Below are 12654 nucleotides of genomic sequence, written 5' to 3'. Positions count from 1 at the left end.
CCTCAGCATTTATCCATCAGATTTGACGTGGAAACTCGGCATGTGTTTGTTGGTGATCACTCTGGGCAAGTGACCATACTCAAACTAGAGCAAGAGTCCTGCAGCCTTGTTACAACATTTAAGGGACACACAGGTAAGGCCTCAGGAGGAGACTGAATTTTGTTCTTCATCTGTGCTCCGTGTTGCGGTGGTTTGACTCTGCTGTGAAACCCTAGGGTGGCTTCTGTCAATGCATAGCATGAAAGGGAAATAGACCTTAAACTGTCACTGCAGCTCGGGGAAGCTTATTCTTTATTGGTAAAAACCAGAGTGATAGACTTCTGATCAGAAAACTTCTATGGCAGAAAAACACCACCATCAGTAGCTGCTACTTAAAGCAGCATGAGACTAGAACAAGTAGTGGTAATTCCGGGGGGAACAGGACGTTCCATAAAGACCCATACTGGTAGGCATTTTTGCCCAAGTGGAGTAGGCACATCTTGGAGGCACTAACTGCTTGTTTCACTGCTGGGACTCGTGCCCCATCACACTTTAAAAACAGCAGTCCTGGGATGTGATCCTGCCATCTACCAGAAGAAATGATGGTCATTTCTCAGCATTTTCTCTTCATATCCCTTCTCTCTGACCACTGACGGCTCAATCACAAGGCAGCACAAGGTAGTTCAGTCCTCTCACTAGGATACTGTAAAGATGCCCATAGTATTCCACACTTGCTTCTCTCTTGTGATGTCCTGGGAATGATGGAGGGGAAAAGCTGTGTAGTCACACAGTGACCATCCTTCTGCTATGCTTTACTGCTCAGTGGATTCATCCATGTGAGTGGCAGCGTAGCCTTCTGCTTGCGGAAGAGCAGGGTGGGGCTTCAATAGGCTTTCCAGGCTGTTAGTTTTCAGCTGGCAAGCACAGTGGCTGCGTGGCCTTTGCTGGATGGAGTGCTGTCTTTTAATCACTGCATCTCCATATTTTTTGTTGTATCTTATATATATATAGCTACAATCCTGCTTTCCACTTCCTGTAATGAAATGACTGTTGTGTGCATCTCCTGTTTCAGGTGGTGTCACTGCTCTCTGTTGGGACCCGATACAGCGAGTTTTATTCTCGGGCAGTTCTGATCATTCCATTATAATGTGGGATATTGGAGGAAGAAAAGGAACAGCCATCGAGCTGCAAGGACATAAGTAGGTTCAAAGCCCTTCCCCCTGTTTTTATGGGAGAAAAGCTAAAGGCAGAAGCCACATGTGGAAACAAACAGCCCAAAGGTTACAGTCTTCATAAAGCCTCAAGCTTGTATGTGTGATTCCCTGTGGTCCTTATACAACAGGAATAAGTTGCTGATAGTAAGTTTTTCAGCACTGGGCCCACAGGCTGGTTTGAGAGTCTGCAAAGGGTGGTGAAGGAAAGCACAGTATCTGTGGTCCCGAAGGTGTTATGTCAGAGCCTGCACCTTTGTTGCAAAGAGGAGGGTCCTCAAGTGGGAACAGCTGCAGGGAAATTCTCTCGCTTTTAGGTGTCAAGATCTTTTCTTCCCCTAGAGGGCGCATCAGGCTTGGACAATTGGTCCCTTTTTCCTCCGCGCTAGCTTGTTTCCATGCCACTTTACCTGCAGCCTGAATTCGAGTTAACGTGCTTCACCTATAGGGGCCTTCACCATCCCCTCAATGCAAAGAGACTTCATCTTTGCATGTACAGACCTCAAATTTGCTTACCCTAGTAAATGTCTTTGAAAAAGATTAAGTGCGTGCTAGGCTTTGAGTAGAGATCAGCATGGCTCTAGTTGCAGTGACCTCCCAGCCTTGTGTACCAGGGTCGGGTCTGGAGAGGCAAAATTCCATGGTGTTTTTGGTCTAACAGTTTCTTACATACTCGTAAGTTTATTTTGAGTGATGCTGTGCTCTGCAGAGAGATTTGGATGCTGCTTGGATTTCAGAGCACTGCAGAGCTTTTGCTGAAATTCCCGGATCACCCTTGTACCCTACCCAGTGGTGCTTGCCAATGCACCACTGCTAGATTTATTGCTGTGGAAATTAGTTCTCCTAATATGAGGTTAGCCTCTGGATCCTAATCTGTAGCATGGCTGTTGGCTGGCACTGTACAGGAGCTGTGGGAGCAGCTCCTAAGGACAACAGGGACTAAGAAGTGTTTCAGCTGATGGTGCCACTGGTGTTGGCAGGCAGGTGCTGTGAAGGCAGGCTGTGTGGTACCAAACTGTCCCATAAATGTGTTCCCATCTGGAGGAGCAGCCATGTGCATAAGCAAATGCGTTAGTGTGGAAGCCCTTTAGGTAGACAAGACCAGTGATGGCAGCAAAGAAAATCAAATGTTGTGGGTTGTTTCCAGCCTCTATGCTCAGTTACTCTCACTTTGTAACTTCGTTTTTTCCATAACAGCGTTACATGGTCTTTGTTTACCAGGTTGTAAATAGCTTGGGATGTGGCCTGATTTTCTTTCTTTTATGAGGAACTGAGCCCAGCTTTGGGGCTTTAAACTGAATAATTTCCCCCATGTTGCTTTTTCCTTAGAAGAAGCAGAAGCACCTAAATCTTCAACATTACCTTGAGAAGGCTTAGCGACAATTTAGTGATTCCTATATAGTTTTTTCAACTCTCTATGCTTGTTAGTACTAACAAAATCTTCAGTGGTTTCTCAGTGCTTCATTCCTAGATGTTGCAGAGATTTATGAAAACAAAGTTGTTACTGGCTTTCTGACAAGAAGGTACCTTACCAGACCTGCGTTTATGCATCCAGATGTGCCTTCAGAGAGATCCAGAGCTGCAGGTCTGTTTAGATTTCCTGGTGCAGCTGGGACCTCCCATCTCAGGAACAGCAAAAACAGTTATCAGAACAGGTCTTTGGCTTTGTGGATGCTGCCCAGATGAGCAACACTTTGGTTCTGGTCCAAGTTGGATAGCAAAGCCTGATCTGCATCCAATGGATGCCGTGTACGGTGAGGAGAGGAGGGAAACATATAGCCAAACAAATGGCTTTGTACTGCCTTATTGTATATTCTACGCTTACTTGTGTACTAGCTATAGATGGTTGATTCGTAACTGTTTTGTTTCTTTTTCAGTGATAAAGTCCAGTCTCTCTCCTATGCTCACCACACTCGGCAGCTCATCTCCTGTGGTGCAGATGGGGGAATCGTCGTTTGGAACATGGACGTCGAGAGGCAGGAGGTAGATCCTCGGTTATTGTCAGTTTGATCTGAAACAGTCTTGGGAAGAAGAAGCTTTCCAAAATGTGTAACTTTTAACCTGTACAAGATCATTCCAGGCTTTAAAAATGTTTTTTGGACATGCTCCAGTTGTTATACAGCAATTATGCTGCTCCTTTCATAATATGGTACAGGGGAGATTGGCAGAAAATGTGTATTAAGTAGGCTGCTAAATGGCTCTTACCCCTCACATTGCTGCTCTGAAAGACATCTTCTAAGGAGGTTATTGTGAAATTCTCTGCTTTGTTTTTCTGTACATCATGAGAAATATTATCAGTACAGAGGGTAAATGGACGGGTGGATAATTATTAAGGGTTTTTAAGAAAACAAAACAAGAAAGCTCTTTGTCACCTCTGGAAACCTGCAACCCCTTTTTTTTTTTTCCTGTTCTTGCTAAAAAGACATTTAACTAGGGCTTCAATCTCACCTGCTACTTGGTCTTGCTTCCCTCTGGTGTAACCACATAGAAGTGGTATAAATGATGACTTTGCTGATCCAGACAGCAAGATTTCACCCACATGCTCCTAATGGCTTTTGTGCTGCACAGCCAACAAATGTAAGTGGGTTCAAAAGCACACCCCAGGTCTCTGGCGCTGTGGGAGCAGCCTCCGCTCGGCAATTTCTGAGACCTGACTCAGAGAGGGGGAGCGAGCACTTTGCTGAGTGAGTCAGGCATCAGCCCTGCTCGGCAGCATGGCAAATCCTGGTAACGTGAGTCATGGCAAGCCTCTGCCCTGTTCCTGCAGGAAGTAGGAAAGCATCCCGAGACCCCACGGTGGGTAGGTCTGAGCAAGGCTTTTGGCAGTGTGGGCTTTCACCAGGTTTTCTGGTTCTTACGGGTTTTGGCCTCCCTGGGTCATGTGTGTCTCCCTTGAGCAAGGGGGAAAGCTAAGTAGAAAAGTGGATTTAAGAGAACTACTGAAATAGGCATAGGCAGGAACTGAGCTGCCTTTTTTATGGGAATTAGCATTCCGGTTGGCTCCCTTTTAATTGCTAATCTAATGGTCAATTATGTCATCAGCTCCAAAAGTGAAAGGAAAGCAGAGCAGCTTCCTCCTTCCCAACTGATGTTTCCTTTTTGCTGCAACTCAAATAACCTGAAATGAAACTCTTTTATTTGCTGCCTTTGAAGGGCTACAGTAAGAGTTAAGACTGGCTTGTTGCAAAATGGGCGGCAATGCTGTGAGAAGGCTGGTTTAAAAAGTGGAAGAGAAATATAATTAGCTAAAGGAGGGCTTAGCAGCAGGTGTGAACGGGTGCGCTGCTTTCTCTGACTATGGCTATGTGGGCTTGTTCATGTTATCAGTAATGCAATAGGGTGTTCGTGGTGCTAAACCATCTTCAAAATGTGAACCTTTTGAGATTTTAATACCAAACTGTGGTTTGGAGTCCTAGAGTATTTTCTTCTGGATTTTGGCTTTAGTATTTTGCCTGTATTGAAGGGTTTTCTCCATGTGATGTGTGCTCAGTACTCACTTTGATGCTGTCAGATTGAGGTTGCATTAGAGTGAATTATGCCATTTTAGCCCTTGATTCTTTATTTTCATCTCTGTTTTTAAAAAGCTGTAAGAAAACAAGATCTGAAAGATGCTAGAAGCTGTGTTTCTATTTGACTACAAAGCGGTTACTTGCCACAAGCAAAATGTCGTCTTCATCTATAGTGTTCAGATGCTTATGAGATAAAAACTTAGACACTCAGATGTAAATCTGTAGGCATTAAACAGAAAGATTGTTGTGGGTAGAAAAGACAAGGATTTTCTCCAGCAGAATTAATTACCTTCAGAATAACTGGCAGGAGAAGCTGAAGCAGGCAGTTGCTTTATTACTGGGGGTCAAAGCTATCCTGGGAGCTGAGAGTTTCCATCAGCCTTACCTTATCTTTGCCATTGTATTTTTGGCTTTTGTATTATTTTGATTTCTTAATCTTAGCTGTGTTTCTTGCCACTTTAAATTGCAGCATGTGAGAAGCCAATGGCTCTGATAAGATAACTGTAGTTTGCTAATAGCACCTCTTCACAAAATATTAAACATTATTTAGTATTTATTTAATCTCATGGTGGGGTTGGGTGGGTGTAGTGGTTTGACCCTGGCTGAATGATGGGTACCCACCAAAACTGCTCTATAACTTCCCTTCTCAAGAAGACAAGGGAGAGAAAATTATAGCAAAACGCTCATGGGTCAGGATAAGGACAGGGGGAGATCCCTGTGGTGTCAAGGTAGTGCTGGCAGGGCTGCCATGGTCTGACTGGGGCTGCCCTGCTGTGGGGACAGGATGGACCCGCTTGCCAGCACCGGCTTTGGGCTGAACTCTTGTCCTGGTGGGGTGGATAAAGGAGCAGAAGTCTTCTGCTGGGAAGAAGTGTTGTTCTTGCTAGGCCAGGTTAGACAGACTGACAGCCAGCTGGAGATGGGTCAAGAACCAAGATTCTTCCTCGTATCCACCGGATGGTTTCCTAAACATTGTGGGAAGGTGCACTGGGTGTCCCCCAGCAGCTCAGTGCAAGACAAGTGTTGGGGAGCCAAATGTATGTGAGGAGATCGACTGCCCCCTCCACGTGCCATTCTGCCGTTTCAGGCATCTTCTGAGCTCTTTCAGGATGTGGCAAGACTTGCTTCCCTACAGGACATCTGGTCCATGCTAGTCTGCACAGCAAAACCTGGTCACAGGAGGAAGTTTTGGGTTGTGTTTGTTTTTGTTTTTCTTTAAATCTTCTTGCCCACTTCATCCACAGCATGAGTACAAAGCTACATACCATGTTAGGAAATAGAAGACCTTCCTTCTATCATCTTTGTGTAAAAGCAGGGAAGAGGGCTGCTCTGGGTTTTAGGCTTGTTCAGGTGAATCTCATGTTTCTCCCTGTTATGTATGATTTGTAGCCCAGATAACCTCTGACAGCAGGAATGGTCCTTAAAGTATTAAAGAAAGAAAGAAATAATAAAAAAAACCCCAACCACATCAGCATTTCTGATATCTTCCCCTTCCCTCCTCATTAGAAGCTTGGCTATTGGAAGTACTAATTGCCCCCCGGTCTCACCAGAGGCAACAGCAGATTGTAAATGCTGTCCAGACAGGACAGAGTATTTTTTATATGCTTAATTCCTGACTTGGAGAGGTGGGGGAGGCTTATTTGTTCCTGGGTTACGTTTATGGTCTTATAATCAAACTGTGCTTCATGATTTGGGTGAGAAGTGGTCCTCCCGTATCCTTCAAGGCTCAGAGCTGAGCCAAAAAAGACATCCCAGGGAACAGTCAAAATAGCATCTTGTGAAAATGAGGGTTTTTTCACTCGCGTTTAGTTGGCCACATTACTGCACCACAATACATCTTTGTTGTCCTGTCTCTAGTCTCCACTGGAAGCTGTTCTGGTTGCTGCTCACTCCCACTTTGTGTTTGTGTGTGTGTGTTGCAGACCCCTGAATGGCTGGATAGTGACTCCTGTCAAAAATGTGACCAGCCGTTCTTCTGGAACTTCAAGCAAATGTGGGACAGTAAGAAAATAGGCCTCAGGCAGGTTTGTATGCATTCTTTGGTGTGTTAACATGATGCAGTTAGGTTTTTCTCTCGTAATAGATCATGGTAACCTTTTTTCCCCTGAAGATGTGAGAACTTGCACTTTGTTCTTCCACTTGAGTGGGACAGTGTGCTCCCCTCTGATAAGGGTTGATTTTGTGATCAGAAGGAGCATGCTTCTATTTTCTTCCTTCCTTCCCTCCTTTTCTTTTTCTCCCCCCCCCCCCCCTTTTTTTTTATAGCAAATGCATTTAATAGGTCTTGGGCTGACTAAATTGTTTTTGGGCCTTCCATGGCTTTACCCATGTGTGATTTTGCTCATTGTTAGTTGAATGTGATGTAGACAGAAGTTTTCAGCTGATTTTTGGAGACTGTGCTGGAACCAAAGCTGTTTTCCATGAGGTTGAGTAAACATCTGTAACTGCTCAGGCTGTGTTGGAAAAGGCTTACTGGGCTGCTTGGAACACACTGCTGCATTTTCTTGCCCAGCAGGAGTGGGCTGTGAATTGCATACTTTTGAGAGAAGGGCATAAAAATGCTGAAAGGGATGCTCTCGTGGAGCTTAGAGAAGTCAGGTGTCTGGGGGAGAGCCCAGCAGCATCTTCTCTTTAGGTAATGTTCGTCACCACAGAGCCTGGCTGTCCTGTGGCTAGTGAGGCAGCCTTGTGGTCCTACACAGCCAGTGGATGAGAAAACACAAGGCGGGTCAAAATGCAGAAAGACTCTTGTGTCTGGGGCTGAAAATGACAAAGGAGATGTCCAAGATGATTAGATGGTAGATGTTTATACTTAGAGGCTGGGATGGGGTTCCAGAAGGACACTGTGCTAGTGTAACCCTCTACTAGCTTGACCTGGAGATGTTTTAATGTATCACGTGCTGTTGAGTAGTGGTGTCATCCCCTACACCCCTAAAGTGAGATTCCCAGGGACAGGGGTAATTATAGCTCCCAGCCCTGTGGCAAATGCCCAGCTGGCTGGGACAGGTCTCCTGGGTGCGTGGTGGGGCTCTTTGGCCTGTTCTCCCATCTCTAGACGCACTAATGAAAAGCGGACAGCTTAGACTTCCTTCTGCCTTCTACCCTGTTGAAAACCCCTTGTAACACAGGTCACACACAGAAGCCCTGACTCACAGCTGCATCCACAGATGCCAAGTGGTGGAGGCAGTGATCGTTTTCTGGGTGGGGTATGGTGTCATCCTGGAGCTTGGGAGGGAGGTAGAGTCCACCTAGCCTGGGTAGAGCTTTATCTGCCACTTCCCAGTGTCCATGCTAGTAATCAGCTGCTGCTTGCCCCAGGTAGTGAAGGAGGGGGGAGAAAAGTAAGATTTTCCCACCAAACACTCCATTTATTCTGAAGTCCTTGCCTGTTCTCCTTCATCTTCCCTGGAAGTCACTTTCCTGTTTGCTGCGGCCTCAGTTGAGTCTTGCTGGAGTGAGATGGTAGAGCCAGTGGGACCTGAGCGGTGATCTGGGTTTGTGGCTGAAGATGTCTTTCCGCATGTTGTCTCCTACAGCATCACTGCCGGAAGTGTGGGAAAGCTGTGTGCGGCAAATGCAGCTCCAAGCGCTCCTCCATCCCGCTGATGGGGTTCGAGTTCGAAGTGCGGGTCTGTGATAGCTGTCACGACTCCATAACGGATGAAGAGTAAGTGTGGGCACTGAGCCGCCTTGCACTGGAGTGGGGCAAAACTCCTGCATCTCGAAGGGCCTGGGCAGATGCGAGGCTCCGGAGGGGAGCAACACAGTAGGGTGGCCCCCCCCGGCTCTTTCAGTAAGATAAGCCTCTGTAGTGACTACCAAAGTGAGAGGGATGGAGAGCCCTCCACCCCTGCTCCTCTCATGCCAGAAAGGTCTTGAAGTGGAGTTTACAGAGAGGCTGCTGAATTAATGACTTATATCAGCATTCAAATACTTATTTCCTCAATATAGAACATTTTTGGGGAAAATCCTGCAGTCACAGTCTTTGCTGATTTTTGTATTTCTTTCTTCAGGCGGGCGCCCACAGCTACTTTCCATGACAGTAAGCACAACATCGTTCATGTACACTTTGATGCCACCAGGGGATGGCTGTTGACCTCGGGGACAGACAAGGTTATCAAGGTAGGAGCTAGGAGATTGCTCTAGCTCCTCTATCTCATTTCCCCTTCCTCGCGCACGTGTCTGCAGGTATGTCCTACCTGCCTTCTTCTACCCAGAGACCTCTCACTGATGTACTTCTGCCCAATAACGACCAAGGAGGTCTTAATCTATGAAGTTATTGCCTGAAGGGGCTGGGACAGGGGCTCACTGTAGCTTTTCCTCTGGGAAGACACTCTATTTCAACATGGCAAATTTCAGTTTGTGTGGCCAGACAAAAAAATAGCTAAAATAACAATTAAGTTTATAACAAAGCTTGAATATTTTAAAAAAATAATCCCTCACAATGTCTTATGAGTATGCTAATCATTCAAGTTAGCAATATAGTGTGGGGGGTTTTGTTTCTTTTGAGGTTAGCTCTGAACCTGGCTCATAAGGGTAAAGCATAGTGACATACAGAATGTCATCTGGTCAACCTCCACCGGTCTGACATGAGTACTAGAAAACAAGCTCAAACGTCTTCAGCATTGCTGCATCCACCTCTAACCATATAGCCTCTCTTAAGCAAAATATAAGGTGCAAATTATGTAAATCTGACTTTTATACTGTATTTCATTAACTTTTACCCATTATTCACTATGCTGTTGTATTTTATTGTATTAACAGTTGTGGGATATGACACCGGTAGTGTCCTGATGGTACATCAGTGAAACTTGAAAGGTGGTATTTACAGAAGAAACCCATTTCCCAACCCTAATGATACTGCAGAAGATAGGTAACGCTTACGGGCGCATACGGCAGATGAGAAATGAACTAATGCGTTTACAACAATTTTATGTCCTCTGCTTGATCAAGGCTGAACATTTGCACGAAGACTCTTTCCACTTATTCTCAGAATATACAAGAAGGTATTTTTTTAACTAATGGTTTGTACGATCTGACTTCGGTTGTCTTGAGTTTGTTTGGAAAATCCGTGTGCAGTGCAATTTTTAGTTTTTATATTTCACTATGTCGAGATACTTGCTGCTTTGTACAGAAGGTTCTTGGGTTGTGTCTTACCATGTGAAGTTTTGGTATCAACATACTGTATAAGGCAATCGGCTCTCCCCACAGTGAGTATGTATTGATTTGGGATGTCTCTGCTGACCATGCCCTCTCCAGTGGAGGAACTCAAGGCACAGCGTTGCACGTTCTCTGGGTGCATCACCGAGGAGCTGATGGACTATTGCAATTCCTAAAAGGGCTCTATCATCTACTTGTCCTAGCAGGCATCATCCAGAGAGCGTTTTATTGGTTTGTAGTAGCTAAAATCCAGCTTCCTGCCTCTTTCCTTGCTGCACAAGCCACAAAACCAGGGGGCAGGTTGCTTAGCAACTAATTCTTACAAAAACTGAAATAGTTTTCCAGCTCAGAGCATTACAAGGAGCACACCGACCTGTTTGAGGTTGATGAGACTGACAGGCCGATTCAAATTAAATTATTGGCAACAAGAACTTTTGGGAGTGTGTGCGTGGAGGGGGGCAGATCTGAAACTGGTTTAGGTCTGGAAAGTCTGGTTTACCTCTACCTCTACCTTGCGCAGCAACATTTCAGCATTTACAACTGTCTATGTTGTTGAAGATGAATTTGATTCCTGTTTTCCATATGGTTAGTCATATTTATTTTTTGAAATGCTGATGGTTTTTATTAATTTCCTCTAAAGACCGGAAACTGATACTGCTAAATGATGCCCTTTGTCCTGTTGTCATATTTTACATTTTCTTTTAAAAATAAAAAGTATTTAAAAACTGGGATTGACCAAAATTACCTTTTTAGAAGGATATTGGCAAGGTCAACAAACAAAAAAAAACCAAAACCAAAAAAATGCCCCTTTTTCCAAAGGGATCTTCCCTGAAAAGTCAACTCTGTTCCTTTAATCCATTTCTCTTTTTAGCACACTATTGCTGATGTGCTTCGAAGAAACTGGTGCAGAGAATACAGCTGCAGACCAGACCTGGCAGGGGCTTTCCTGTATGTCCTGTTTAAGCAGGCCTTGTGGTCTGTAGCTGCTGTGGCACAGCATGTCAGCTCAGTCTTGCCCCATTTTGGACTTCACTTTTCTCCTCTAAAGTGTGGAGGCCATGATGTTTACCACTACACAGCATACTGCTACCTAAAGAAGCCTTGTGTCGTCCCTTGAGTGGTAACACCAAAAGAAAATAAAGCTTCTCCTTTGTTTGCCTGGCAGTAATCCACTTCTGAGGAAACAAAAAAGGTTAACGCAACCCATGGCATTAATTCTAGACTAGTGAGCTACTGCAGTAAAGGATGACTGGAGTTTCATGTGCATGTTGCAGGACTGCTAACGTATTTTCAGGGAAAATTCTCTTTAAATATCCTGTAAGCTGTGCTTAAGCATTTTGCAGTCGTGTTCTCTGGCATGATGCCACCTTGGCTTTCCTGGTCATACAGCCTGTTGTTGGTTCCCCTCTAGGTAGCATATTTTAAAGCATATTTTCAAACATAATTCACACAGCACTAAAAAGTTTCTTTTTCCAGCTTGAATGTTAATTGATTTTGAAGTCCTCCCACTTTCTCTCCTGGAAGCTAGATGCTTGTTTCCTCTTGGAAGGCTTTTCATTACACCTTGTGCGTATTTTCTGATGACTGCAATGTTCTTGGCTGATGAAGCTGTGCAAGATGAGCAAGTTGTCATATTTCGTTCCAGCTGGAGAAGGTGTATGAAACTTTGTTGGACTATGCTGTTCTATGTTACCTTGAGCTCAGGGCCTTTTGGCCTGACTTGCTTTGCTGTACAGACAGTATCCCTCATGGCGGCAGAAACGTGGGAGCACTGAAGTGAATTTACATTGCCGTTCAGCATTTTGTTCCTGAGGAGACGTAGTGGTTGCAACAAGCCTGGGACACCGGCATAAATTGGGCTTCCACTGGTGGAGTGGTGGAGCCAGCAAGCTGAGGATCTGCCCCTGGGTCAACGCCTAGTCCTTTTGAACATATGACTTTCAAACAAAGGTGAGGAACTGACTCCAAAGGAGACTAAATTTGGGAGCGAGGTGTGTTTGGACTGCTCTGCAGTAAACTCTTGGCCATTCCCCCATTGTCTTCCAAGGAGCTGTCATTTCAGCGTTGCTTATGGGTGGATGTTGGGTATACAAATCCATTTTGCAAAATTTCCCTTGCTGTTCTTTCTGACTAAACTACCTGCAGGGTTATCTGAATTTAAGCTGAACATTCCCTTGTCTTGCAGTCTCAGGACAAACTGGTCTTGGCTTAGAAAATTATATAAGCTGAAAGTGAAGGTAAGGGTGAAAGGGAAGTTTGTCCCTTTGCTATGACCCTAAGACCTATAATGTAGAGATATGAAGGGAAAATAGGTGTCTCTGATTCAAACAATAAGTCCTTTACCTCCCAAAGGAAACAAGAAACATTTGATGTTGGGAGAGTTAAAATGCCTGCCTTCCTGTTCTGCCGTGTTAGGGTAACAATCTCAGTTTCTTCTGTCTTCCAGAGCTGCACAAAAAAGGGATCCCTGTTGCCTGGTCCTTTTTTTCCTTTTTAGTTGCTGAATAATAATAACTTTCAGCTATTTTTATGAATTGCATTATTGGAGGGGGGGAAGGTGCCTTTTGGTACAGATGTAAACCATGCAGCAGCTCCCACATACTCAAACGAAGCCAAGTCCCCTTTCCCCAGGGCTGCTGAAGTGCAGCAGCAGGCTTTGAGTGATAATCTCCTGCTGCGCCAAGGGGCGTACAAACAATGCTGGCCTTCCTCTGCTCTTCACTTCAGAAAAATTGATTTTCGTTTCTCTCTTAGCTGGTGTTTCCTTGGGGGAAGAAGCAGAGTTCAGAGCATGT

The 12654-nt window shown here is 44.9% G+C and overlaps 1 protein-coding gene across 1 annotated transcript in view; it reads left to right on the top strand.

Annotated features, from left to right (window-relative positions):
* The window catches only part of WDFY2 (WD repeat and FYVE domain containing 2), a 68283-nt gene extending 56394 nt beyond the window's left edge, over positions 1 to 11889 (top strand). The window contains exons 6-12 of the mRNA XM_055701474.1: positions 21 to 133; positions 1052 to 1178; positions 3068 to 3173; positions 6622 to 6723; positions 8236 to 8366; positions 8713 to 8821; positions 9464 to 11889. Of these exons, the coding sequence (XP_055557449.1) occupies positions 21 to 133; positions 1052 to 1178; positions 3068 to 3173; positions 6622 to 6723; positions 8236 to 8366; positions 8713 to 8821; positions 9464 to 9493 (718 nt within the window). The 3' untranslated portion in view covers positions 9494 to 11889. The remainder of the gene's footprint in view (positions 1 to 20; positions 134 to 1051; positions 1179 to 3067; positions 3174 to 6621; positions 6724 to 8235; positions 8367 to 8712; positions 8822 to 9463) is intronic.
* Positions 11890 to 12654: the final 765 nt, after the last annotated feature.

Source organism: Falco cherrug, chromosome 2 (assembly GCF_023634085.1).
Source record: "Falco cherrug isolate bFalChe1 chromosome 2, bFalChe1.pri, whole genome shotgun sequence".
NCBI lineage: Eukaryota > Metazoa > Chordata > Aves > Falconiformes > Falconidae > Falco > Falco cherrug.
This window is presented reverse-complemented; position numbering and strand designations above follow the sequence as displayed.